Source organism: Tetrao urogallus (genome assembly GCF_951394365.1).
Source record: "Tetrao urogallus genome assembly, chromosome: 5".
Lineage (NCBI taxonomy): Eukaryota > Metazoa > Chordata > Aves > Galliformes > Phasianidae > Tetrao > Tetrao urogallus.
In genome coordinates, this window is record NC_136818.1 from 23,294,297 (window position 1) to 23,322,092 (window position 27,796).

Consider the following 27,796-nt stretch of genomic DNA (forward strand, 5'->3'; position numbering starts at 1 on the left):
CCGCCATCTGCATGGCCCTCTGGGCACTGTGAGTGGACGTGTCCCACGTGTGCCAGCACCCGTGTGCATGCATGTTGCCCCCGTGCACGCCCATGCTTTGGTGTGACATTTGGTTTGATCAGATCTCCGCCTCTCCAAAGCTGTTGTGCCGTACAGCAAATGGGTGAAATTCCCCCCCAAGGACCCCTGTGTAACACGGGGGTGCGCTCCTCTCCGCAGGGACCCCAGCTGCAGTGACGTCCCCACAGTCAGCCCCCTGACAGGAAGGGACACCATGTCCCACGGGGACACCCCAGTGGAAGGGCTGTGGGGTGACTGCGACGAAGACCCCGAACCGGGGGGCACTCTGCACCCCCCACCCGCTCAGCCCCATCCCAGCCCCACGGTGCAAACGTGTCCCCTGAGGGACCCAGAGGAGGGTCCCCTCGCCCAGACGCAGACCCTGCGGGACTTCGAGAAGGTGACTGCTGCCGGGGCCGGGGGGGTGCTCGTGGGACGCGTCTGTTGGCCCCAGGAGGGGATGGGACAGCCGGTGCCGTCCCCGTGGGGCACCGCGCTCCCCCTCACCGCCCTCCTGGCTGACGTCCGGGGGGCCACCCGGGGCTCGGGTTTCACCACTTGTCTGTCCCCACAAATAGCACCGGGAGGGGAAAAAATAGGAAGGGGCCTTGGCGAGGGCACCCGTCCCAGAGCTGCGTGCGGGCAGGGAGCCGTGGGCTCGGTGCCGCCATGTGAGGGGTGCCGGGATGCCCCCCCCATGGAGCACCAGCCATGGCTAATGGGTACCGCACGCTGTCCCAGCACCTCAATGACCTCAAGAAGGAGAACTTCAGCCTCAAACTCCGCATTTACTTCCTGGAGGAGCGTGTGCAGCAGAAGGGAGAGGGCAGCCGGGACGATGTCTACCGGCGGGTGAGCGCGCCTGTGGGGACAGGGATGGGGCAGGTGCTACCGGAGGGGTTATCCCTGCAATGCTGTCCCTTTGGGGATGGGGGCACACAGCTGCCAGTATGGGTCAGGGATCCCAGTGAGTAGTTGAGCTGGGGGGAGTTTGCCTCTCACTGCCTTTCACCGGAGCAGGAAAATGGGATGGGGAGAGCAGGATCTTCCCTGCTGGTTGAGACCCCTGTGCCCCGTTACAATGACGGACACCCCATGCCTGTGCCTCGTCATGTGGGGTTCACCCCGTGTTCGTGCTCCATCACACAGGGGGGACACCCATATCTGTGCCCTGAAACGGGGCTATCAGCAGCAGGAAGCCAGCATGATAAACAACCTAACTGCTGCAACAGCCGTCCTGGGTGGGTGGGTCCCTGCTGACAGCGGGCATCCCCAGCTTGGTATGGGGACAAAAAGCACCCAGCACCCTGCTGTGGGGCAAGGGGTGTGCCCCCCCACTGCCTTCAAAGCGCACAGGGAGCAGTGTGGGGTCTGGGTGCTGTGTGGGGCCTGGATGGGGTGTAGGGCCTTGGGGCGTGTGTGCACAGTACCAGCTCCATCCCTCCTGCCCTGCAGAACATCGAGCTGAAGGTGGAGGTGGAGAGCCTGAAGCGGGAGCTGCAGGAGAAGCAGCAGGCGCTGGACAAAACCTGGTGAGCGCTGGGACAAGCAAGGAGGGGTGGCTGGTGGGGCTCTGCTTACGGCCCTGACACCGGCCAAAAATAAAGGGCAGCACCTGTCTGCCGGGGGAGGGTGAGGCTGAGCCCTGCTGTGCATGCCATGGTGCTGTGCCATGCCATGTGACACTGTGCCATGCTGTGTAACATTGTGCCATGCCATGTGATGCTGTGCCATGCTGTGCGATGCTGTGCTATGCCACGTGACATTGTGCCATGCCATGCCATGATGCTGTGCCGTGCCATGACTCTGTGCCATGCCATGCCTGGCAGGGTGGCTGCAGAGAACCAGACAAACCGCAGTGAGGCTGCACTCAGGCAGCATTATGAGGAGCGTCAGCGGGAGTCAGAACATGTCTACGAGCTGCTGGAGAACAAGATCCAGCTCCTGCAGGAGGTGAGCAGCAGGCCGCAGTGGGGTCAGGGGGAGTGGGGCCACATGGAACTCAGCTATGTGTGCTGTGCAGGAGGCCAGGCTGGCCCGCAGCGAGGCAGAGCAGGCCACTGCGCTGGCCAAGGCCGAGGCACAGCGGTGCCAGGAGCTGGTGGCCAAGCTGAAAGAGGCAACGAGGACAAAGGGGGACAGCAGGAGTGGAGATGGCTGTGACACTGTGGCCCAGAGGTAGGTGTGCGCCGGGTGCTACTCCAGCCAGGTTCAGTGGTGCCACTCCAGGGCTGAGCATCCCTCGCTGTTCTCTGCATGCAGGAGGATGGAGGAGCTGGGCTGTATGGAGGAGATGCTGCCAGCTGAGAGGTGTGACCTGCAGCAGAGGGACAAGGCTGCGGCAGGGCAGGTGGGTGCAGCACTGGGGGCTGTGTGCAGCTGTCGGTGGGGCATGGCTGGAGCTGTCCTCACCCTGCTGTGTTGGGGATTGGTGCTGCGGTGTGGTGCTGGGGACACTGGGCTGTGGCAGAGCACCTTGGGGCCCCGCAGCTGCCTGCGCCATCTGCCCTATGGTGGCCCAGGTGACAGTGCGTGAGCCACCTGTATGCAGGTCCTCTGTGGGACCGGGAGAGGACACATGGATCCGTTCTGGAGGCAGGCGCTGCTGGCGCTGGGGCTGAGAGTAGCACCGCACTGCAGCTGTGGATGGCACTGTGCTGCGCCCAACCTCGCGCGTACACAGCGGGCACTGCGCATGCGCGCCCGCCGGGAGGAAGAACTACAAATCCCGGCAGGAACCGCGGCCGCCGCGTACACGCCGAGCTGTCGCCCGCCGCCATCTTGAAATCTGAGCCAGAAGCCGGGCGCCGCCGTGGCAGGAGCATCCTCGGGGGGGAGGCGGAGCGGCGGGGCCGGGTGCGGGGGGGGCAGCCCGGGGTGAGGGGCAGCCCCGGGGTCGGAGGGCTGTGAGGAGGGTGGGGGTGCCCTCAGGGTGGGGGCTTTGAGGAGAAAGGGGGGCTGTGAGAAGAGGGGCGGCCTCAGGGCTGGGGGCTGTGAGGAGAGGAGCCGCCCCGACGTGGTGGGGCTGAGGCGAAAGGTGGCGAGGGGCGGCGGGTTTCCGTAGAGCCGGGAGCCCCGGCGTGTGGCCCGGTGGAGGGGGCTGCGCTGCGGGGCTGAGGGAGGCGGTGCTCGGGAGATGCGCTGAGAGTGGTGCGGGCCTCGGGGGGCGCCTCGAGAAGCGCCTCGAGAAGCCCCGGCGGGAGGGTTGGGCGCCTTCGGCAGAGAGGATGAAGGAAACCTGCCGGATCTGTGCCCGCGAGCTGTGCGGCAACCAGCGGCGATGGATCTTCCACACAACGGCCAAGCTCAACCTCCAGGTGCTGCTCTCCCACGTCCTGGGCAGGGAGCTGTGCCGCGATGGCAGAGGCGAGTTCGCGTGCAGCAAGTGTGCCTTCATGCTGGACCGCATCTACAGGTTCGACACGGTCATCGCACGCATCGAGGCCCTCTCCATCGAGCGCTTGCAGAAGTTGCTGCTGGAAAAGGACCGCCTCAAGTTCTGCATTGCAAGCATGTACCGCAGGAACAATGAAGAGCCCGGCGCGGATGAGAAAGCTGGAGATGGAACTGTGGACCTTTCTAACCTGCCTGACGCGCGGTACGCTGCCCTCCTTCAGGAGGACTTTGCTTATTCTGGGTACGAATACTGGACGGACCAAGATGAGCACGGCCTGGAGCCTCACAGCTGCCATGCTTCGGAGGGAGCCACCAGCCGCCCGCGGCGGTGCCGGGGCTGTGCCGCGCTGCGTGTGGCCGATGCCGACTATGAAGCAATTTGCAAAGTGCCACGAAAAGTGGCCAGGAGCATCTCCTGTGGGCTGTCCAGCCGATGGTCAGTGAGCATGGGCAATGAAGAGTCATCCGTATGTGACCCGGCGGAGTCTGCTGGCGCCAGAGGGCCCATGGATGGGGAGAGCATGGAGGAGGGCACGCCTGCATCCTCTGTTGAGTCCCTGGACACAACAGTGGAGGCCAGCGCTCCGCAGCAGAAGGATGAAGATGTGGATAAGGGAGTGAAGGGGAACGGGAAATGTGACGATTTTGTGGAGGACCGCATGACCCCTAGCTCATCACTGAGTGGGAACAGGCTGGAGCTGGCACTCAGCTTGATCAAGGGGTTAGACTACAAGCCCATCCAGAGCCCACGAGGCAGCAGGCTGCCTATTCCTGTGAAGTCCAGCTTGCCTCCCCCCAGGCTTAGCGGTGACTTGGCAGATGGAAGTGCTTCTGCTGGCTTAGCGTATGCTGGTTCTGGTTTCCTGAATGCAGACAGAAAATCCTTTTCCAGAGCTCCCTTGGGTCTTCCCTTGGAGATTCCTGAACTACAAGAGCTGTGGGACGACCTCTGTGAGGATTATATGCCACTGCGGGTACAGGTAGAGGTCACTGTGCAGCCGTTCCATTGAGCGGCATACTGCTGCTCGGCCCTTGGGACCATTAGGCATTCTTCTGTGTTGAGATAACGCAGATAGACACGTGTAGCTGAGCCAAGGGCTAAGAATAGGCAGCTCAGTCCTTTTTAGGTGTGTGTTCTCTCTCCCTTGTTGTTCTCTTGTCATCTGTTTTCCTCTTTTGTGTTCTGGGAAATGAAGCTCCTCTCCGTGAATGCAGTGTGCTAGCAAGCTCTAAGCTCCTTGCAAGCTTTTGCATTTTCTGCTGAGAAAATGCCAGTTTCACTTTATAGCTTTCTCTTTAAGAAGCTGATTCGACTTTTACCCACAACAAAAGGGAAAGTTTTAAGCTCCTGGGCATGTGTTTTCCAGCAAACGTGTTTTCTTTGTGTGCTGGTAATGGTGGATGTCAGGAGCCTGCCTGTCATGCTGCCACCATCGCCCTGCTCTGCAGATCAGGTCTCAGACCAGCTGAGCGTGCTGCTCTGTGCAAGCAGCTGTGGAGCGTGCCTTGAGGAAAAGGTGTTTTCCTTGCAGGTGGATTTGTGCCAGGGGATGACTTTAGGGTTGGTATTCTAGATAATTGGTTTATTTTCTGATCCTTTGAAAAGGTTCATCCATTAATGGCAGGTGTTGCGAAAAGGCAGCAAACGCTCCTGTTGGCTATGTAGGTGGTGGTCCTCATGCAGCTCGATTGCTCTGTTCTGCTGGCTTTTATGAAATCGTCATTAGGGTGCAGTCAAAAAGCTGAACTTGTAACTCCTTCACCACTTTCTGTAATGAATAGAAGGCCCACTCAGCTTCAATTCAGGAATATCCATGTCAGGCTAATTGCATTTGCATTAGCAGCCTTAGTGCTGCCTAATTCTCCAGATAGCCTCAGGGATTAGGAAAAAGCTTGTTTATTACTATGGCAACTGATGCTGTGCTCAATTATGCTTCCTATTCTGTGGGTGCTGCTTACTGCCCCATCTGCTCAGGCGTTTTCCAGAGCTTTGTGCTTTTCCCATAAAGCTCGGCTCAAGAAATTGCTAGGGCGGGATGTAGGACACTGAAAACTAATCTGCCTCACAAAAGCGTTGCCCTTGCAGCCAGTGAATGAAGATGTGAAGCAGGATGTAGGCGCTGCTGCTATATGCTGTGTTGCTGGTTGCTCATCTTCATAGCTAAGGGTGTATTTACAGCATAAAAAAGAGGCTCTGTATGAACAGAAGGTGGCGCAGTCAGTGTGACGTGCTTATGGCTTGTGGGGGGGGGAGGGGGGGTTCACCCTCCTCTTGGAAAGGATTTGGGGAGTTTCAGCCTCTGCCCTTTGATGTCCCTGCCAAGAATCCCCCTGCTAGGTGTTGTCCTGACCATCTTATGGTGTGACCTCACTCAAGCTGTAACTGGCTTCAGTACAGGGTGTGGCATAAGTGCTTCTGTATTTGTTGTTTTTGTTTTTGGTTGGTTTTTTTTTTAATAGGATCACACTGCCCTTATTGCTTTGTGAAATTGCAGTTCTACTTTACTTTTATTGCTGCAATCTAGTGTCCGGGGCACGTAATCCCTTAGATAACCATCCTCTTGGGTATTTTTCTTTAAACCAACAATGCTTCTCCTTCACTGCAGCTCCAAGGAGATACCATTGAGCCAAACCCTCATCAGGCACGCTCTTACACTGCCCTTGGTGCTGGTGCTGGCAGCCAGGGAGGCGTTGTGCTCTCACAGCTGATCTTTTACCCACTGTTTGGTGCAGATGTGCTGCTTAGACAGTGCAGATATTATTGCCTTGTTTTTTATAGAAGTGTTTTGTTTCAGTTAGTGGGTGCTGACGTTGCTGAAGAAAGGGCACTGAGGAAAAGTTTACAATTAAAATACTGATTTAGGGGGAAAAAAAAAAAAGGCAAGCATGCTGCTTCTGACAAAGGTGGCTGTGGTAAAGGAGGAGGAAAATGCGGGGAAGGGGAAGTAGAGGAGAAAGTGTGCTGTTCCCATTCTCAGTGTGTGGGTTTGTCTCATGGGTGAAATCTCTCAGCTGGGGCACTGAATTTGCTATGGCTTGTGGGGCTGAAGCACTGGAGCATGGGGAGGTGTGAGGAAGGGCCCCAAGAAGCACCAACAGAGGGTTCACAGTAAGGGAGTGAGGAGTGACAGGCAGTCTCAGCAGAGCCTTGGGCAGCAGGGAACCCCTGCCAAGTCAGGCAGAGGGCAGCTAGGTGCCAACCACCACCCAAGGGAAGGTAGACATGGGCATTGTGTTTTTTTGGAGAGACAAAAGCCCTGAGGGGCGTTTGAGCCCACACTACAAGGTCTGCAAGGGCTGCCAAATGGGATAGAAGCCAGTGCAAGGTTTGAACCATTTCTCTCTCTCTTTTTTTTTTTTTTTTTTTTTTCTTTATTTCTTTTTCCCCCCAGAATCTGCAAGATGAACATCAAAAGCCAGCTCCAGGTGATTCTGCATCGAGGGAGTGCACAGCCAATCTGTGTGCTACAGAACCACAGAGCAAAATCCAGCAAATTGAAGCTACCAACCAGGTATTCATTTGTAAACAGCAAATTCAGTGCCTAATGAGTCTGTCGTAGTTAGTATTGAAGGCTGCCCCTAGGCCTCTCCAGAGGCAGACACCTGTAACTCCCCTCCAGCCAAAGGTGTGTGAGCTGGCCTGGGGATCTTAGTGCTGCTGTCTGTAGCTCGAGTTAAAAGCATTTGCTTTTCTTTTCCTCCAGCTCTGCTGTGTAAATTTTTCATATTTTATTTTTGCAAACCATGATTTTGAAGGAACTTTCCACTTGCTTGGTGAGCCTTCTGAGAGCTGGTGAAGCAGAGGTACCACAGGGCTATTTCCCTCACTCTTGGATTTGCATGAGTTGAGTCTGGTGCAAGAGAGAAGGACACCTGCCTTTTTAGACAGCTGCTGCCTTTTGTTTTGTTTTGTTTGCAAGCTTTAAGGGAGATCAATGCAGAGGAGGATCACATCTTCACTTAGCTTTTAAGGCTGTAAGTTTATTTACTAGGAAAGCTGAGCTGTCTTGAAGCAGATCAAATTTAACGTGTTCCAAGGGGTAGATGTTCTTGGTTATGCTCTTAAACTCTAAGGTAAACTACATCCACTGGGAAAATAGAGGGGTTCAATAGGAGAGAACAAACAAAAACAACAACAAAACCATTGGAACACAATCTTTATTTGTAATCTGAGGTCATCTGCAAGCTGTTGGATCTGGTTGAGGTTGACAGAGAAATAGAACAGGCCCAAGGCTCTGTAAATGCAGGTGAAGTGTTTAAACAGTTTAGGGGGAGTGTCTGGTGGAGAAGAGATAACATGACAGGTGTGTGAACTAATGAATAACAAGAAGAGGTCATATGGCTGCACCAGCTTCTGGTGAAACAGGCTTGATTCAGTTCCAAAGCAGATGCATATTGACTAAGAATGGCAACAGCAGCATGTTTAGAAATGCTAATAAGCAGTTGCTTAACAGTTTGCACTGCTCATGTACAACTTGGTGAAAGCAGAGAACTGTCCTAAAACTATTTGAGATAATGTTACTCTCTTCAGGTTTAAAAAAAGTCTAAGGCAGAAGTGTCTCAGGTTGTAAATCAAAGATTGGAGCTAGTGAGAAGTTCCCCTCGGTAGCCATGCTGTTGGCATGCTGGCACTCCTTAGATTCCTTTGTTCTGAAACCAGAACTTGATAATCCTGTAGTCGGCTCAAATGTGCAATCACCTCGGCCAGCAGACCAGCAGCTGCTGCAACAGTACCTGGGTGGTGGAATGAGGCAGCAAGAGGACGGGCTGGAGGATGGTAAAGGTGCAGCTGCAGTATTCTGGGTGACATCAGAAGCAGCATAAACAGTTTTTAGAATGTGTAGCTTCTCCAAATGGGGTGGTTTGTTGTTGTTGTTGGTTTTTTTTTTTTTTTTCCTATTTTTCTTTTCTGTTGTTCAGATCTACTGGGAAGTGTTTGAGCTGAAGTAGCTCTCCCCTCATAAGGGAGCATGCATGCTAGGAATTGGGAAGGGTCCTGGGCAGTCTGAGCAAGTCTGTCCCACGGTATGTGGGAGGCAGCATGATGTGTGAACCCAAACATGGAACTTCCACCCTGCATGTGATGGTTGCATTAGAGGGACTAAAAGCACTGGAAAAGTCATATTGAGGAAAGAATGATTTGTTTATTCGCTGCTCTCCACCCAGCACAAACAGTGCTTAAGGGCTTTGGAAGGGCTTTGGCTTGTTTGTCTTGATCTGGTGAATACCTGGGCTGTGGGACTTGAGTTAATGGTGTTTCATGTATCGCATTAGACCAACATCTTTTTGTGCTCAGTTATTACAGGAAAAGCTGAATGAATTGAATTATGAATTAAAATCTGCACGAGAAACATCGCAGAGACAAGATCATACAATTCAGAGTCTGAACGAGGCCCTGAAGAGCAAGGAGAGTGAGGTACTAGTATAGGACGGGCAGGGCGGGTGGGTTGGTGCTCACTGGAAGCTAGCTGTGTAGGCAGTGATTGAAAATAAATGCTTCAGCCATTTCTGTGCATCCCAAATCTCATTAAATTAGTTCCTGCAAAGCTCTTAGTGTTGTGTGGCACTGATGTATCACAGTCCATGCTGGAGGCTTGAAATGGAAGGGTTTATGCTTGGCTTGCCGATGACTGCTTTCCATCCTTTCATTCACAGACAGAAGAGCTGTATCATGTCATTGAAGGGCAAAATGAGACAATGGCCAAGCTGCAGGACATGTTACACAGAAGCCAGCTGGGGCAGTTGCAGGTACGTCCTGGGGAAAGCCTGAAATACATCTGGTTTGGTGCTGCAGGGATTTTGGTTTTTAAATCCGTCTTGTGAAGTGAATCTTCAATTTCTCAGTTTCTCTCTCTTGTCAGATGTCAGAGAGCACACCTTCATCTCAGGAGCAGCAAGTGGCATTGCTTGATCTTCAGAACACACTTTTCTGCACGCAGCTGGAGGTGCAGAAACTGAAAAGAGCTCAGCGCCAGAAAGAACATCAGCTGGTTGAAGCCAAGAGGGCTGCTCAGCTCCTAGAGACCACGGTACAGGAAGAAGAGCAGCAGAGAGAGGCAACCTGGAAACACAACCAGGTATGGCACACACACAGCCTGGAAGTCTCCTCAGTTGTAAGAATTAAGAAGCATTAGTGTAGTCAATACTCTGCTCTCATTCATTGCTTCTGCCTACACCGGTGTGGACACACTTGACTAATCCTGTCTTGAGTATGGCATGGAGAATTTTTAGCCTCCTTGGCTTCCCTTCTGAGGATTTATGATCCACAGAAACATGTGACAGATAGAGGGTGTTTTATGGCGTGTACACTTCGAACTGTTACAAATGTCCTGTTTCTTTTTGCAGTGTTACAAAGTTAACATCTGCTGCTGCGGTGGGATAGCTGTTACTGATAGTAAAGCTCTGCATGTGGTTAGGGTAAAGCATTTAGATGGATGGATTTCCTGGGAAGGAAAATAAATTCCAACTTCACTATGAAAGTATATTTTAAGATGTGAGAGCTGCAGTATTGCAGAGCATTTTTGGCTGCTCTCGTGTCAGTCCTTGTTGTTCTTGGTTCCTTCAGATTCAGCTACTCTTCATAGGTCTGTTGGGGACTGAACACCAAGGTGTGCGCTTTTCCTTCACAGGAGCTGCGTGCTGTGGTACAGCAGCTGCAAGCAGAGCTGCAGGACAAGGCTCAGCAGATCCAGGCTGTGGAGTGGGAAAAGTGCCGTGAGCTGCAGGCCCAAGAACAGAGGGTTCAGTGTTTGAGTCAGCACCTGGCTCGCAAAGAACAGCTTCTGCAGGTGAGATTCAGAAAGACTCAAACTGAGCATAACTAGCCAGGGCCCCTGCTCCTCCTCCTTTGGTATTGGAGATGCAGAAGTGGTCTGTACCTTTCATACACACCTATCAAAGAAGGGAAGGAAAAAAAATGCTTCTGTGTTCCCTAGGTGAGGAAGTTGGTACAGATGTCCAAATACCTCAGCTCACAGCATGGTGAGCCCTGATGGGCCCTAGTCAACCAGGTGCAGGTGTTCTAATTCCCATTAATGTGGGGAGTAGGTCAAATGCACAATCTCCTGTCCAGGGGTTTTCTGGACTAACAGCTGCATTGGCGGTGTGCTACTTCTTTAGGAATCAAGGGAACTTCTGCAATGCCAGCAAAGCTTGGGCAGGAGCTCTGCAGCCATGGATGCTATGCTGGAGAAACTGCAGCAGAGAGTCAGCGACAGGGATGCTGCGCTGGAGGTGAGCATAACCTGTTAGTAACACATCCCTGTTTTTCATGTGGCTTAATCTTTGGGTTACCATCAATAGTACAGCCCTATGCTGACCTCCATGTTCCTCACGACCCATTCTTCCAGAGAAGCCTTCTGGAAGGGAGAGCTGAAGTGATCCATGCAGAACAGTAAGCTGCAGAGCCTTTCTATCCCACTCTGAGTATTTCACAATTCTCATTCTAGAGAGCAGTAGATGAGAAGTTCTGTGCCCTAGAGGAGAAAGAACAAGAGCTTCAACAGCTCCGTCTCTCAATAAAAGAGCGTGGAAGTGACCTGGAGAGGCTGCGCAATGTCCTGTCCAGCAATGAGGCCACCATTCATGTGAGTCCCTGTACCTGGCTGTGTCAAATCCAGCCTGGCTGTGATGTGGAGCAAGGCAAAGCTTCATGTGAATGCTCAGTCTTTTGTCGGGGAGAGCAGTTGTGGGGTGTTGGCTTCCTCTGTCCCTGTGTGCTGGGCAGGTTCCTGGGGCTCTCATGTTTCTGGTCTGGATGTGGAGGTGAAAGTGGTGCCTGGAAAGGATGGAGAGGTGTGTGTGTCTTTGTTCAGGGTAAGGTCCCTGCCCCTGATTGAGCTCCTTCTATTTGTCCTTAGAGCCTGGAGAGCCTCTTGAAAGCTAAAACACTGGAACTAGAGCAGATGTCGGCAACCTGTGAAAATCTCCGCTGGCTCAAAGAGGAGATCGAGGCCAAATCCTGCAGCAGGCAAAAGGAGCAGGAGGGGATCATCCAGCAGCTGCAGACTTGCCTGCATGACAGAAACAAGGAAGTGGAGGTAAGGCCTTCGCTTAGACTCTCAAGCATTTAGCCAGGTTGTCTGCAGAGAGAGTGGTCCAAGGCCAGAGCTTCTTGGCTGCCTGTTGCTAAGTGGTTTCTGGTACCTTGGAAACTGGTTGCTTTCAGTATGTGTGAATACCTGTGCTTTCTTAAACACTGTTGTCTTAGCTCCATCTGGACTGAAGAGCTGTTTCTCCCTGAACAGATTGCAGTTTGTTCATAGCAATGTCCCTCCATCTCTCCCTTCCTCTCCTCTTGTTTAGGAGCTCACGGCAACTCTGCTGTGCAAGCTGGGCCCAGGACAGAGTGAGGTAGCAGAGGAGCTGTGCTTACGTCTTCAGCGTAAGGAAAAAATGCTGCAGGAGCTTCTCAGTGACAGGAACCGTCAAGCTATGGAGCATGATGCTGAAATCCGGGAGCTGCTGCAGTCCATGAGCACCAAGGAGCAGTGGAGCAAAGTGAGTTGTGTGCAGTGCTGCAGTGGGGACACTGGGGTGTATGATTCTGCCTCATGTTAAGCGTATTGAAGCCGGTGTCTGGTAACTGTTGGTGTCTGTCTGGAGCTGCTGAGTGCTGGAGAACCACCAAGCTGCTTTTAGGTTGGTCACATGATGATAAGGAGCACTTGTAGCAGTGTTCTTAGATCCCTGTCACTGAGTGGCTTGTCAGTGCTTATATGTAATGGGGAAGGAGGTGGGGATCCTCCTGGGTATCCATGTTCTCAGTCTTGAGGCAGTGGAGGGACCATGATAGGGTTGCTACTCGTGTAGGTCTGTGTTATAGACCAGAAGGAAAGGCTCAGCTGTTTCTTGTGTAGATCAGAACTCTGAGAAAGCTCTGCTCATTGCACTGCAACTTACACTTCAGTCAAACTGCTGCAGGATCCTGGACATGTAATGCCACAGTTCCTGCTCTGCCCGCTCTTGCACACTGGATACGATTCAGTGTTAACTGAGATACTTCACATCAAGTTTCCTTTCATAAAAAAGAGGAGTCTGAAAAGCTAAGCTCTCTCTCATCTCATCTCTCTCCTGCTTTTTTTTTTTTTTTTTTTTTTTTCCTTCCTTCTGAAGTGGGAAAAGGAAACTGAGGGACTTGTTCCTCAGTAGGTAGATAGGTAGAGAGGCTGTAGCTGTCTCACAAGCAGAAGTGAGAGGGTTGCAGTGGAGTAACTGTGTGACCAGAAGCAGTAGCTCCCAGACTGTTTGCAGAACACTTTTATTATCAAGTGACAGAAAAATATCAAGATGTTTTCCTGTAGTCTCTAAGAAAGCTGAGGTCACAGCCCTATTGGTTTGTTTTTTTTTTTCCTTGCTCAACCAGGCCACTACTGAGAAGATGGTGCATGCTTTGGCTGAAAGAAACTGCGAGTTACAACTCTTGCGTCAGCATGTGTTGAGGAAGGAGCCTGTCGGGATCCAGGCGCCTGGTACTGCTCTGCTGAAGCAGGACAGACAACAGCCTGTGCAGGTAAGAGTCACGTACTCTGTTTTGCCTGTGGTTTTGGGGCTCTGGAGAGAGCACATTGCCACAGGAGGAACTTACTGAGGGGAGTGCCACAGGGAATGGTAGTACTGAAAGTGGGATTAGGAGAGAGGCTTAGGAGTGACAGAGCAGAATTGAGGAGCAGAAATGTTGCCTGGCTGCTCTGACCTTGATTCCGCTAGACTTTGTCACTCATTGTCACTCTTGTTTTGATCGGGCAATAAGCACAAGTGAGTATGAAAAAAATCTGCCTTCTGACCTTCCAGCACTGACCCAGTCCTTCCTTGGGCTGGGCTGTGCCACTGTATTGTAATCCCCTCCTGACATTGTCACATACTGGAGGGGACAAGGGAGCTAATTTTAGGTCTCACTAATTCTTGGCAGAGCCTGCTGGGTGTTTACTGTCTCTTCCACAATTGGGGTTGGTATTTTTAAAGCAGCTCTGCTAAAAAACCCTTTGAGGCTGAGCGCAACTGTAAGGCTACATAAGCCATGTTCCTGCTTGAGCAGCTGTTAATGGTTTATTGGTGAGATGAGATGTTGAAAGTTTTTAAGCAGCTGCAAGCAGGTGGCTCACTTCTATTCCTGGGATGAAAATGAGCTCTGGAGACTTCCCAATATGTGTATTTGGGCACAGCTTTGTGTTTTCCTACCTGCATAGTTCCTCTGGGCCATGTCTTTGGATGAAGATATAGGTCTGTACAGGATCTCAGTTGAAAGATGTGGTTGCTGCAGTTGAGTGAAACTTGTGTAATCCTGACTATAAAGAAGCTTGCTGCCAGCAACCTCTTAGTGCCAAATAAAATAAGGCTAGAGCCCTGTTGCCCAAACATACAGCTTCCATCTTGTGTGCAACTCTCTTGTCCCCACTGGCTGACTAGATCCTGTCATTGCTTTGTCGTGTTTCAGAGGCATCGACAAAGTAGCCAGCAGGTTTGCTGCAGTCTTAAGAGCCCTGGGGAAGCTGTGAGGTTCCCTGTAAAGGTGCAAACCTAGAGGCCTTTGTGTTTTCAGGAAGTACTGCAAAGAGCTTGTGGAGCTGCAGACCTTGCTGGACCTCCACAGGAGGACAACACCTGCCTGACAGAAGGAGGTGAGTGACAGCTTCTCTCAGGGTCCTCAAACAAGACCAGGACTTTTCTTGCTGTGGGGCAAGCATACTTACATGAAACCATTGGAGAGTGAAGAGCTTTGAGCGAGAGCAAATGTTTTGAAATAAAGCTGTGCTTCTCCTTTGAGTGATGGTTCATGGATGTCTTGGGAGTGGGTGTGTGGAAAAGAGAGAGGTTGATTTGAAGTGAGATACTTCAGTGCAAGCAGTTGTGTAGCAGTCGTGAAGGGATTGACGTAGTGGTTCAGATATGGATGAGAATAACGTGGCTGGTTTGGGTTGTGCCCTAAGGCCAGAACATGTCATCTTTGCCAGGGTGAAGACAGGAGGCCTGGGATGCTTCTGTTATCTTGGGCTGCTGCTTAAGAGTCAGGAAGGGAAGAAGAGTGTTTAGTAAGAGGCAGTGTGGTGGGGAGTGTAATCATTTTGGACTGGTCTTTTCGAAGAGAGATTCTGTCTAATCTTGCAGTCAGAGGAAGCAGCTGACACACGATAACATTGCAGTAATCAAACTGTCCTTGCAATTGCAGCATCAACGGCAGAACTGGAGAAGGATCTTGCTAATGCCAAAGAGGAGCTGGAGCTAATGGCAAAGAAGGAAAGGGAAAGCAGAGTGAGTTTGTGCTGAAGCCTGTGGCAGTATTCCTGCCTACAGGAGACCCTTGGGCTGCCCCGCATGAAGGTTTTGGACCCCCCATCATGAGTGTGCGTCAGTGAGAGATGGAGCAGCAGCTTGCAGTGCAGTTTTACCTTTCTGAAGTTTTTCACACGCTCCTCTTTTGTTCCTAGCGGGAACTTGCTGCTCTCCAGTCCGTTGTGACCACGCAGGAGGAAGAGTTGCAGGTGCAGGCTTCTGATATAGAGTCTCTGACCAGAAGCATCCAGATCAAAGAGGACCTCATCAAGGTGAGATAACATGCTGTGCTGGGTCAGCTTCTTCTGAGACTGTTGCAGTGGAGTCTCTGCTTTCCCTGCATCCTGTCCTTCGTGGTCACTCATTTCCAATGAATGGCAAGACATCAGAAACCAAGCTGCAGGCTGCTTGTGATAGCCATGACCAAGTACCTCTACTACTGCAAGGAGCCTCTTCAGAGTAACATGGCTGTTTGTGTATCATTTTGCTTTTGGTTTGCCAACGTCCCTCTGTCTTGAGCTGGAAGTTATGGGCCCCAAATCCTGAGAGTGTCATTGTTAGACTTTTTGTTCCTTGCTTGCAGCTTTCTTGAGCACTTTAAACAGATGTTGTGTTCCTTCTTAATTCTTGCTCCAAGCAGTTTTTTATGTTAATACATGCTGGATGCATTGGCATTTCTTTCCTAGGAGACCCAGGTCTTCTCTAGCACTGGAATATGTTGGTAACTGCATTCCAGGGAGGGTCACAAGTTTCCAGCTGTCCTTGTTATTGATCCCTTCTCCACAGATCCCTCCTGCCTCTTGCTTTTCAGGATCTGCAGATGCAGCTGGTAGATCCTGAAGAAATTCCAGCAGTGGAAAGGCTGACACAAGAAGTGCTGGTACTCCGCGAGAAAGTGGCCATAGCAGAGTCGAGAGGACAAGAGGCTACTGGAAACAGAAGGCAGCAGGTAGTGTGTCCTGCAGGGCAAGTTTGAATGTGTTTGTGTTTTATCTGGTGCTCAGTTACAATGCTTTATTCTCAGCTGTTGGATATGCTGAGGTGTGCATGTTCTTCAGAGCTGGCTGCATATAATAGAATAGAAAGCACTGGTTCCCTTTGGCATTTTCTCAAGGGCATAGACTTTTGGGGAGTGGTGTCCAGGGTTGGCAATACTCAATAGCTTCTGTACAAGCAAGAGAGGTGTTGGTGCATCTGGAAGGAGAAACCACCGTATCCCTGAGCAGCCAGATGCCTCCTTTGATTTATCTCAGTGTTACATCTTGTCTGTTCCCTTCAACCAGCTGTTGCTGATGCTGGAAGGGCTGGTGGCTGAGAGGAATCGGCTAAATGAGGCTCTCCAGGCAGAGAGGCAGCTCTACAGCAGCCTGGTAAAGTTTCACACACACCCAGACAGGTAAGTAAAGCTGCCTTGGCTCCATGCTGCCCTGCTTGTTGCCGGGATTTGTGTGTGTGGGCCAGTGGGGCAACCCTTGAAGCAATGATTGTTTTAGGAGTCCAGATCTTAGGCTGCCTTTTTCCCTTAAAAAGATTGCAGTGGCCAGCTTTAAATGATATATAACCTTCTCCTGTTGCTGTTTCTTGTTCAAGCCCTGGGATTTCCATCCCTGTTCCTTGGCTTACTCACTCCCTGCTCAGTTTCCCACCCGCATATGGCTACCTTTCAGAGGCTGCTGTTTTCACCCTGCCAAATTCCTCACCAACTGCTGGGTTGATAAAGATCTCTCTAGGCTCTTATCTAGGAGGCTGTCCCACAGTGGCATACCACTGCATTCTTTGTCCTCCATGCTAATCCCCTGCCCTTCATGGGGCTGCAGCCTCTGGGATATTTGAGCTACCTGACAGCAAGAGAGCACATACGTGAAGTACTGCAGTAAGTATTGAAGAACAGCTGTGACTATGGGTCCCCAGCACGGACTGGAGCCTTTTTTGGGGATGGCTGTGCACTGGAGAGGTGAGAGGTGTCTGAGCCACCTATGGGAGTGTGCAGGGCCTGTACCTGGGGGAAGTGGAAGTCCTGGATGGAGGAGCCAATTTGGTGTGCACTTGCTGCACCTATCTAACCCTGTTCCTTTCTGTGTGGTGTGTCTGCTTAGCGCTGCGAGGGACTGCACTCTGCAGGTGGAGCTGGAAGGGGTCCAAGAGCTCCGGGGACAACTGGAAGAAGCTCTTGGAAGAAGCTTGGAGCGTTTGAGCAGGCTGGAGACACAGGGCCCCATAGGAGGTGGGGAACAGGAGCGTGTGAGAGTCCTACCCCAGCATGCCTTCTGAGCACTAGCGCTCGCCCGCCTGCCACGGAAATGGTTCACTAACTGAGCGAGCCTGTCTCACTGACTCTGGGAGGGTTGCCTTGGTACTTAGTAATGGTACGATAGAACCGGTGCAGGGTTTTTTGTTTTATTTTTGAGCTGCTTTGGAAATGGCAATCAGTGCAATTCACCTGTGTCTCATGTATGTTCCTGTCTGACTCACCCCGGTGCCCGCTGATGTATTTGCACATTCAGATCATTCCATTTTAGTTGATTTCCTTCCATTTTCCCTTTTCCCTACCCCGTGGGCCAAATAAAGATTCCCTTTCTCTGAAGGAAACACCAAATGTTCTCTCTCATCTCCCAAGTGCATGAGTGTGAATTTTTGTATTCCCTCCCTGCTTTTCTACCCAGTGACATCACCCTCTTGGGTTGATGGCTGCTGGCACAAAAGGAGTGTTTGGAGATACGGGTTCCAGAGACAGAGTTTGAGAAGGGCTGCAAGACCTGATGGCACTTGCATAGGGTTTCTTCCACAAGTCTCTTTGTAGAACCAACAATTGTGTTCAAACCAAATCCTACTCCAGCATTGATTTCACCGATTTTTATTAGTTTTTTATTTTTGTTTCTCCCCTTGATTGTAAGTTGACACAGTCTCACTTGTAAGTGCCTTTGCAGGAAAGCTTCCTCCCTGCTGTAAGAGCCTGGACTGGGTCTGCTCCTGTCTGTAACATGCACATCTCATGTATAGGCTCCACATGCCCACTGGACCAGGCCTTCCTCTGCTTTGCTAGGGACCAAGTGCACTTGGCACCACTGTGTACAACTTCTAGGACGTCTTTCACTTCTCCTAGGAGTATTGGGGCTGGTGTAAGAACTGAAGTGTTTCCAATATCCCAAGTTTCCCAGTATCCCAAGCACTTCCCAAGTGTTTGAGTTGGCTTCCTCATATTAAATCATTTCCCAAAGTGCCAGGAGCAAAATTTGTACCTCTGAACATGTTTCTGTTTCCTGGGGAAGCAGAACATGGAGCAGAAGAGCTCCATCTTGCTGGGCTCTGCCTTCTGGACCTGTAACCTCTCTGCTGTACAGCTTGTGACTGCTTCACACATCGTACAACTCACACCTTGCACCTCTGCTGAGGTCTTCCTTGACTCAGTCAGGGATAGGAGGCAGGATGGCTCTCCCTTCACATGCAGCAGGTCAGCACCCCTCTGGGGCTACACCTAGCTGCATGGTGAGTTCACCTGTCCTCACGTGGCCTGAGGGGTCATAGCTGGTGCTGCTGGGCAGCTCTGGTACCTGGCTAGCCTTGCTTTTCTTGCTTCATCTCATTCTCTTCCTCTCAGTTCTCTCTGTAGGATCATCTCTTTCTCCTTCTGCCACTCACTCTGTAGGAGCCTCTATGTCCTTTTCCTCATCTTTCCTCCTCCATCCTGGTTCTGCTTTCTGCCTGTCTCTTGGAGCCCAGGGCCCAGTGCAGGCTGCTTGGCCTCGGCTGGTGCTCTGGCAGCTCCCAGCTCTTGTTATGCTCGTGTTTTATTGCAGATCTGTCCCTGCTACCATCGCTGATGTTAAGTAGTGTAGAGGGATCACTCTTAAGAAGAGTTGTCCCAGGTTTTCTACTGTGTTTCTTTGGGCTTTGCTTTATCCTTTGTATACCTGTCTGTGCACTGTTCTGCCCTGCAGAAGGACCAGCTTGAGAAACCCATGCCTAAGAACATCCTTTTGAGCTGTGCAGTGCTTTGTGCTGTGTCACAGCCTTTTGTGGAGGTCTTTCCTTTCTCAGTCCCTTTGGAGTCTTGTTTCTCACCCCCTGTTCCTAAGGATGTGAAGATTTCCACTGCAGCCAATACTGTGGGCAAGTCCTGCAGCCAGTAACCTTTCCTTCAAGTACAGAAGTCTGTGATGTACAAAGCTCAGGGTGCATCTCTTGTCCCCTTTACAAGTGCTACATGGAGTGCTGGGGAGCCCAGAATTTGCATCCTGGGGTGCTCTGGGTTCTGTGGAGTGGTCAAACACTTGGTGAACGTCCCATGCACATGCTTCTCTGCTTTTGTCAGCACCTGCCTTCCCTTCTTTCTCCCCTCCCCCAATTCCCCCCCTTTTTTTCACCTCATTTGAGATTTGTGCTCTCAGCTGAGACCTGCAGGGAGGAGCAGTGTGCCAAGTGCTGGCAGAGGTGATACTCCCATGTCCGTAAGGCATCTATGCTGGCTGTGAGCCACTCTGCCTTGCTTCTCTGCCTGTAGTGCCCCGTGCAGGTGCTCCTCCTGCTCTAGCGCAGCCAGCAGCCCAAGGGCTGTGTCCCCATGCTGCGCACGAGTCTGCAAGCACTGAGCTGGGTGGCTTGGCATCTGCTGGCTTTGTGTCCCTGAGGGGTCACAGGGCTGTGCTTTGGCTGTGCTGGATGCCACTTTAAGGGAGCTACTGCCTCTTCCAGCTGCTTCTTCCTGCCTTAAGGGAGTGTGGTGGCTGTCAGTGTCTCTGCTTGTTGAACGTACTCTGCCACGTGGGGCACTGTCTGCCCAGGCTGGGAATCGCTCCTGATTTGTTTGTTTGTTTATTTATTTATTTATTTAGCACCCCCCCAGTTGCTTTTCATGAATGGGTCTCCTGATGGTGCCACTGTTCAGGTGCTTCCCTACTGCAAGGTGTATTCCTGGCTGGTCCTCAGCTCTTGTTCTAGTAACTATATGCTTTCCTGCTGGTTTCTCCTTCACTTGTGAGATTTTACATCTCCTCTGCGTTCCCTATGTATGCTCGGCTCCCTCAGTTGGGAGCTTCAGCCCTGATAGCATGGGTTTGCCTGCAGGGTAAGTGGCTGTGGCTTCTGCAGGGCTTGGTGGGGGCTGCAGAACCTGACCCTGTGTGGCTGTGCGAACTGTCCAGGCTCTTATCTCCCTGGGGAGGGATGTCACTGCCCTGACCCATCCCCAGCCAATAGAGCAGGCTGGGCTCTGCGACTGCATGGGAGGACTGTGAGAGAGTGGGCTCACACACTAAGGCACTGGGAACAAGCAGAAAAGTGTACCCACTGCCTGATTTGTTGGGCAGAATAGTCCCCAGCCCCCTGTGCACATTTCTGTGTGTTGTTGCCTCTGTGTGCTAGGCTATGGGATACAAGTGACCTTATGGCTGTGCTGTAGCTTTGTAAGGCCAGTACATGTCACACAAAGAACCCAGTGGTATGCATAGCAGTGGTGCTGAGGTGGGGTGGGCAGTTGCACAAGGTAGTTTAGGGCAATGCTAGTGAGACTTCCTGCCCATCAGGTGCTGCTGCTGGTGGCCATAGCTGAGGATATCGTTGCTGAGTGAGTGTGTCGTGCACATGAGTGTTGATGCAGTGAGCTCAAGCTGCTGCAGAAGCAGTGATTGGAGGAGATGAGATGAGATGGGATGGGTGGTATTGCTGGAATGGTCTGCTCTTTGGGGCAGCACATGGTGCTGAGTGGGAGCTCCATCATGAATGAAGTGACAGGTCACAGGGATGGAAGGGAGACCTTCATCCTGCTGGGGTGCCCCAGCACCAGGCATGTGCAAGAGCACGCACCTGCCCAAGGGCTGCCTGCGGTGGCCATGGATATTGCTGGGGACATGTAGACAGTGGCAGTACTGCTGTTGCCATTGGTCTGAGCACCTTGCTGTCCCTTAGGTCAGGCTGCAGGGACAGAGGTTGGTGATGCTGACTTTACCAGCACTAAGGAAGAGGTGGCTCACAGCACCGTGACCCAGCAGGTAAGCATGGGCAGCATGGCATGGGGAACAGGGGTTGTAGAGCCAGGTATTGTGCTGCTGTCTGGTCCCTTTGAAAATGTCTCTATCTGCCTTTGTTCCTCCAGACTGGTTCCCGGGCTTCTAAGGAAAGCAGAGGCATCGAGAAGAAGAGCACAGCCCCTGCCCCAGCAGAGCAGGAGCTGCGGGCAGAAGAGGAGCTGCGGGAGCTGAAGGCGCAGCTGGAGGAAGCAGGCTTCTCCTCTGTGTCTCACATCAGGCAAGAGCCTGGGACGTGGGAGCTGGTGGGTGGGCGAGGAGCACCCCCCGTCCTGGTTGCTGCCTGCCTTTCACAGCACCACATGCCCCCCAGGAAAGCGATGCTGAGCCTGTGCCTGGAAAACGCAGAGCTGAAGGAGCGGATGGGTGAAGCCACATCGCTGCTGGAGAGTGGGGAACAAGAGGAGGCTGGGCTGGGCAACCCTCCATCACCAGAGCCCTGCAGGATGCAGCGGAAGGGCCGTAGTGTCCTTGGGGATGGCCATGGGCTGCTGGCAGAGAGGGGAGCTGTGCCCACCAAGCGCCCTGCTCTGGAGGCACGGTGCCAGGATGACGCGCCCAAGAGACTGTGCCCCAGCAGCCCAGGTGGAGGGGATGGGAGCCATGTGAGTGCTGCAGCCATGGGATTGGGATGGGGACAGGAATGGAGTAGTGCTGGAGGGCTCACGGTCCCATCTCCCCTCTGGCAGGTGGAGGGCATGGTGCCCTGTGGAAGCTGGCCAGGGCTGGGTGTGGAGCTGCACTCGCAGGTGGCACAGAAGCAGTGCCAGGAGCTGCAGGACAAGCTGGCTGCCTCTGAGGCAATGGTCCGAGCACAGGCTGAGCAGCTGGAGAAGTACCACGTCCTGCTCCGTGAGTGGAGGGGTGGGTGGGATGTATGCCCAGCTCGGCATGCCCTGCGCATGCACCCAACCTGCAGGGGGTCCCTGAGCTGGTGCGGTGATGCCCAGCAGGTGAGCCCCATGCCCAGCAGCTCAGCAAGCATGTGCAAGTGGACTTTCAAGACTTGGGCTATGAGACATGTGGGCGGAGTGAGACTGAAGCTGACCGTGATGAGACTACCAGCCCTGGTAAGGAGAGCTAGGGGCACTGGGGGTCTTTGTGCCTTGCCTGCTTGGCACAGAGAAGTGATACTGTCCCCTCTGCAGAGTGTGAGGAGCCAGATGTGTTCAGCGAGCCCAGCCTTGGGGAGGAGCTGGGCTCCCCACACCGCTCGGGGCTGCCCAGGGTGGGCAAGGCTGCTCTGAAGGCTGTGGCCCAGCCTGATGTGGGAGCCCTGCGCCAGCACATCCAGGATCTTAAGGCACAGCTGCTTAATGCCAACAAGGTGATCCAGAGCCTGCAGCGCCGTACCCGTTCCATCTCTGTTACAAGTGGCTACACCTCAGGCCCTGAGCGGCCCCCGCTGTGCCCCACCGTGCCGGTATCACCACCCCACAGCCTCACCGATGAGGACGAGGGCTGGCAATCAGACAGCCATGGCACCCTGTGCCCACAGCGTGACCTGGAGCACCTGGTGCACCGTGTAGCACTCCTCGAGGCACAGCTGCCTCCTGCCAAGCTGGGGGGGGGCTTCCCCAAGGAGCTGCAGTCTGCTACTTGGCCAGGGTATGGCATGGGCATGTGTATTGGGATGGATGGGGGGGCTACAGGAGGTTGCAGGGGTTGCCTGAAGTGGTTGCTTGCAGAGCCCCAGGGCTGGATGGTGTGCACACATCCATGGCACCTGACCATGCTATGTAATGAGGCAGCTCTGGGGACCCCTTCCTTCCCAACCCTACAGGAAATACAACTCGCTGATCCAAGCCCAGGCCCGGGAGCTCTCTCACCTGCGGCAAACGCTGCGTGAGGGCCGTGGAGTGAGCCGCAGCCTGGCCCAACACCTGCACGATGCCCTGCGCTCCTTTGAGGAGCTCCTTCGCGGCACCGACATTGACTACTACCTGGGCCAGGGCTTCCGGGAGCAGCTGGCCCAGGGCAGGCAGCTGGCCGAGAGGCTCAGTGATAAGCTGGGCACCAGTAAGTGCCTTGGGGGGTACTGGGTGGTGTGGGGGCATGAGGAATGGGAAGGGATGATCTGATGGGTGCTGCTGTGAGCTGGAACCGTTTGGACATGGGGGCTACCTGCCCTGCTGTGGGCTGTTCTGTTGGTTCTGAAAGAACACTAAGTGGTTCCTCTTTGATTGTTCTTGTGTTTTTTATCAGGGGATCGACAGGATGGGGAGGATAAATCTAGCCATGAGCTCCTGGCACTGAGGTACACCCTCTTCCAGAGGGACACCCTGGGGGTCATCGCTGCTTTTGGGATGGGGGTCCGTAGTGCTCTGGGTGGCTGTGCTGGGGATGCCACTGCTCTCCTGGACTTGGCATCTTGTGACCCTGCACTACAGTGTGATGCTATGGTGGACAAGGCACAGCAGGGAACAGCTGTGCAGGATCACTAGCCTCGCTGATGGGCTGTCTCTGCAGGCTCAGCCGGGAGCTCCAGGAAAAGGAGAAGGTGATTGAGAGACTGGAGGCGAAGTTGCAGGAGCGATGTGAGTCACCAGGCAGCAGTCACCCACCCTCTGAGTCGTCCCGCTCTGCTACCAGCACCTCCTTTGTGTCCGATGTTCTGGAGCCCTGCTCTGATGGGGAAGCAGCCAGCGAATGCAGCCAGTGCCCCGAGGAACCCGCCCGACTCTCAGGTACCAGGAGCTGGGGGCATGCAGCCCCTCTGCAGCGCATGGCTGCAGCACAGAGCCCAACGCTAACACCTCTCTTCATCTCTCTCCTGTCTCCAGGCCTCCACTTTGACTCTTTGTCCAAACCCAACAGCGCCCCTCTGCCAGCACAGGCACCCACTCACTCCTTCCTGCCCATTGGTCACCCTGTGCCCTTGGGCTGCTGTGGGACCCATGCTTGCTCCCTGGCCAAGGCACAACAGGAGCTGCAAGTGCTCCAGAGGCAGCTGGGAGAAAGTGAGCGTGCACGCCTGGCATGGGGCATGGTCCCGTCTGCCCTGCTACATTGTACTGCGTGGCCCCTGGCCCCCAGCCTGAATGTCCTTCCCTGGCCTTTCTCCTTCTCCCCAAGTCCCAGTGCTTTTGCAGGGGGATGATGGGGACATGTGGATCCTCTTGTACAGAAGAAAGGGTGGGTGGGATGAACACCCCTTGGAAAAGGCTGCTTTGGGTAGCCATTGAGTAGAAGAAGGGCTGAGGCTTCCCAGCTTATGTCATGCAGTCAGCACACACTGGGAGAACCTCGGTTCCTTGGGGTGAATGGGAGACAGTGGGCTGCACTGATGGGCACAGCAAGAAGCATGTGGCGAGTGGGTTTGTCATCCTAATTCTTCCTTTCTGCCCTTTGTTCTCCTCTTCCTCACCACTTTGTCCTGTGTATACAGATGTGACGCTGCCAACAGCAAAGCCCACAGCCTCGCTGGGCCCCTTTGGAGTGGGCGACAAGCCAGCAGCATCAGTGTGCCAGCACGGGGCTCTGCAGAGCTTATCCAAGCCCCCTGTCCTCTGGGACATGCCAGCTGCTGGCCAGCTTTATGGGGCACTGCCATCAGGGTGCTCAAACAGCCAGAAGCTAACAGGTATGAGATGTGTTGGGAGCCTGGGGGCATCACTGCTGAGGAGACTCAGCCCCAGAAGGTTCAGGGCAGGGGGAGGCAGGTGGTGGGCATGGTGTGGGGTGGGCAATGCGGCTGTCATGAAGACGTGTCTGTGGATGTGCAGGGGCAGAACTGCTGGAGGAGCACCTGGTGGAGATCCGCAGCCTGCGCCAGCGCCTGGAGGAGTCCATCTGCACCAATGACCGGCTCCGGGAGCAGCTCGAACGCCGCCTGGCCTCCACCAGCAAAGCCAGTGGTACAACACTGCATGGGGTCACTGGGTGCCATGCTCCCTGGGTGCTCACCTCCTGCATGTCTTGGTGCTGGGGAAAGGGGCTCAGCACTTGTCCCTCTCCGCAGGTTTCCCCAGCGACATCTATGCTCAAGGGCCAGAGCTGGGGCTGCAGCTGAGCGGAGAGAACCGGGCACTGCGTGAGGACAACCAGACCCTGCGGCTGCAGTGTGACCAGTTCTCTCGAGGTAGGGCTGGGCCGCCTGTGTCTTAAGAGGGGAATTGCTGAGCAGGGTGACACTGATGTCTCCATGTCCCTAGAGCTGGCACGGGTGCAGGAGGCCCTCCTGGCTGCTTGCTCACGAGTGCGGGAGGCAGAGGCCGAGCTGGGCCAGCGGCGTGGGGAGCACCGGAGGCTGGCAGAGGAGCTCACCAAGCACCAGGAGAGCATCCGGCAGCTGCGGGATGAGAGGCTCTCTCTGCAGGAGGACAACAACAGGTGAGGTCTGGGGATGGCAGGGCTGAGCATTGTGGCTGGCTCTGGACCTACATGTCACCTCTGTGCAGGCTGCAGCACACAGTGACGCTCCTGCAGCAGCAGTGTGAGGAGCACCGCCTGCTCCTGCAGGCCCTGCGCACAGAGCTGCATGTCTACGAGAGCCTTCCCAGCCCTGCCACTGAGCCCCGTGCAGGTATCAGCTCTGTGCCCAGCTCGGCAGCCCTGCTCCTGGCCTTGGGATGCAGAGAGGAAGGGAAGTCCCCAGCAGCCACAGCCATCTGCAGGGCTCAGTTGGATCTTTTTCCAGGCTGCTTCCCATCTCCTCCCGTGCGGGATGTTGGCACCAGCTCAGCAGCTCCCTTTTCTTCACCACACTCTGACACTTTCATGCCCCAGCATACAGTTGGTAGGTACCTGAGCCCTCCTGCATGAGTGCTCCTGAGACTGACATACTCACGACACCCTTGCTGAGCTCAGAGCAGAGCTACAAGGGGAAGCAAGCAGTGCGCCTCACCAGTCCTGCTTTCCCTACAGAGCCGTGTAGGGCCAACCTTCCAGTGAAGAAGAGCAAAGGACCGGTGGGGGCTCATGTTGTTGGGTGCCTGGACACCTACCGTTCCTTGGAGCAACGCATCCTGGAGGGGAAGGCGCTGGCCCACGAGTTGACATGCCTGACACGCCCAGCACTCGGGCTGTCCAGCGCAGGAAAGGAGGTACAGGGTGGGCAGGATGGGCTGGGGGCCTGCAATAAGCAGGGATCTGCCACTTACTCCATCTGTTCCGTGGCTGTGGGCATACCAGGCTGCTACCAGGTGCAGGTGCTGACTGGGTGATTTAGGGCTGGATCCTTGCAGCACAGTCCCCATAGCAGGAGAGGGGGATGGAGGTGCTTCAGCAGCACCTGCTCCCGCACCTTTTTCCCACAGGTCCCAGGATGTGTAGGTGCAGGGCATCTCTGGGGCAGTGCCAGCACCCTACACCGTGTCCTGGAGGAGTGTGCCTCACTCCTCACCACCTTCTGGAGCACCGTGCTGCCCGTTGGCCCTGCTCAGCACCAGAGCAAGGTGAGCACCACTGGGAGCCAGCAAGGTGAGCAGGCCAGATGCTCACTGCTCACAGCATATGTCTTATCCCAGGAGCAGGCGTTACAGAGTGAGATCACAGCACTGCGTGCCCAGCTCTCCAAGAGGGAGGATGCTCTGCAGAGTACAGCCAAGCAGCTCCACAGCATGGCCCAGCTCAAGGACAGCATGGAGCAGTTCATAGTCAGCCAGTGTATGTGGCACAGCTGCACTGGTCCCCTGGTACCCTTGTACCTGGGGTCACCCTGTGGCACAGGAACCTCACTGACTCTGTACCTCTATCCCTCACAGTGACCAGGACTCACAATGTGCTGCACAAGGCCAGGACAAACCTGGAGGTGAGTTTGCCCTGGACAGGGCTGTATGCCCTTGTTCTGGTGAAGGTTTCTGGGCCTCATCTGGGGCTGGGCTCAGATGGCAGACAACAGAGGGTGAGGTGAGCCCAGGATGCATTGATGTGAGTCCTGCGGGCTGCCCTCACTCTTTGCATCCCTGTCCCTGGAGCACAACAGTTCCAGCCAAGCCCTCACTGCTGTGCATGCTCTCTCACCAGGTGAAGGCCCAGCAAGCCCTGCCTGTTGCGTGAGCCTCGGGTTGAACAATGGGAGCAATGTCCCTGGCCACACAATGGCCCACGCTGGAAGGCTGGAGTGGACAGGGTTCAGGGGTGCCCAGCGCTGCCCCAGGCACTGCAGTTAGTGGGTCTGGGGACCTGTGGCAATTGTGCGCCCTTCACCTGCCTTTTCTTGGTATTGCAGCAGCTGGCTTGGGCTTTGCCTGCCCCATGCTTCACTGCTTGCCCCCTTCCTCCCACTGTGCTCAGAGTGGGGTGCCATGGCCCTCCAGCCCAAGCACCTCTTGCCCTGGGACTCAGTCTCATGTGTAACCTTGCTGCATACCCACCCCCGCTCATGGATGTATGTATATATATACAGAGAGAGGTATAGATATTGGAGCTGTGTTTCTGGGCCCTCCCTGGGCATGTCAAGGCCCCAGCATGGGAGAAAGATGTAAGAAATGACACGTTCTGTTCAGTGGCCTGAGGGTCCCCAATAAAGGTTTCCTTCGGGTCCTAGTGTTTGCAGCACGCCTATCCCTGCTGTGCCCCCTCCTGTAGCCTCCTAGGGACCTAGCGGCTGTCCCAGGGAGCAGCTCCGTGCTGAACTTCCCAGGGGTGGACTGTGGCACAATGGTCTCGCTGTTCCCAAGCACCCCTCCAACACCAGGCCTGCAGCACAGAGAACAATAAATACTGTAATAAATAGAGAAAACCCTGTCACATGGCACTGCTACAGCAGCAGATGGTGTAGCTGGGGTCCTGGGGTATCTGCCTTGCTCCGCTCTCCCCAGGCCCACCAGAAGCACCCGATGGCGGTGACGGGGCAGATGTTCAGTCCTTGATGGTGCTGTCCTGGCAGCAGGTAAGCATGGTGCATCCAGCTGTGCCCTCCTTCCTGCTGACTCAGCACTGAACGTGGTAGAGAGCTGTGGCCAAGAGCTCTCCTTGAAGCTGGGGAGTACAAGGAACAGGACAGACAGGGCTAAGGGACAGGGGACAGCAGCAGGCTAAGGCTCCCCAACCTTCCAGGGACGTGGTCTTGGAGGCTTATTACCAGCGCAGCAAAAGGACAC

General features: G+C 54.1%; 1 protein-coding gene across 1 annotated transcript; it reads left to right on the plus strand.

The window, feature by feature from the left end:
• Window positions 1-771: 771 nt before the first annotated feature.
• LOC306946744 (myomegalin-like) lies at window positions 772-27,565 on the plus strand (the record flags this gene model as incomplete). Its single annotated transcript, XM_079535846.1, has 42 exons — window positions 772-912; window positions 1,516-1,592; window positions 1,890-2,013; window positions 2,084-2,238; window positions 2,323-2,410; window positions 3,240-4,436; window positions 6,849-6,968; window positions 8,753-8,872; window positions 9,112-9,204; window positions 9,318-9,533; window positions 10,086-10,244; window positions 10,576-10,689; window positions 10,905-11,042; window positions 11,316-11,495; window positions 11,761-11,955; window positions 12,821-12,967; window positions 13,997-14,075; window positions 14,624-14,706; window positions 14,883-14,999; window positions 15,539-15,676; window positions 16,011-16,123; window positions 16,824-16,951; window positions 20,632-20,714; window positions 20,819-21,355; window positions 21,440-21,602; window positions 21,704-21,820; window positions 21,899-22,358; window positions 22,534-22,769; window positions 22,956-23,007; window positions 23,220-23,437; window positions 23,534-23,710; window positions 24,139-24,333; window positions 24,476-24,607; window positions 24,712-24,831; window positions 24,905-25,082; window positions 25,151-25,275; window positions 25,390-25,488; window positions 25,617-25,795; window positions 26,009-26,146; window positions 26,219-26,357; window positions 26,456-26,595; window positions 27,515-27,565. The coding sequence occupies 42 exons, from the start codon at window positions 772-774 to the stop codon at window positions 27,563-27,565; spliced, it is 7,461 nt and encodes a 2,486-aa protein (XP_079391972.1).
• Window positions 27,566-27,796: the final 231 nt, after the last annotated feature.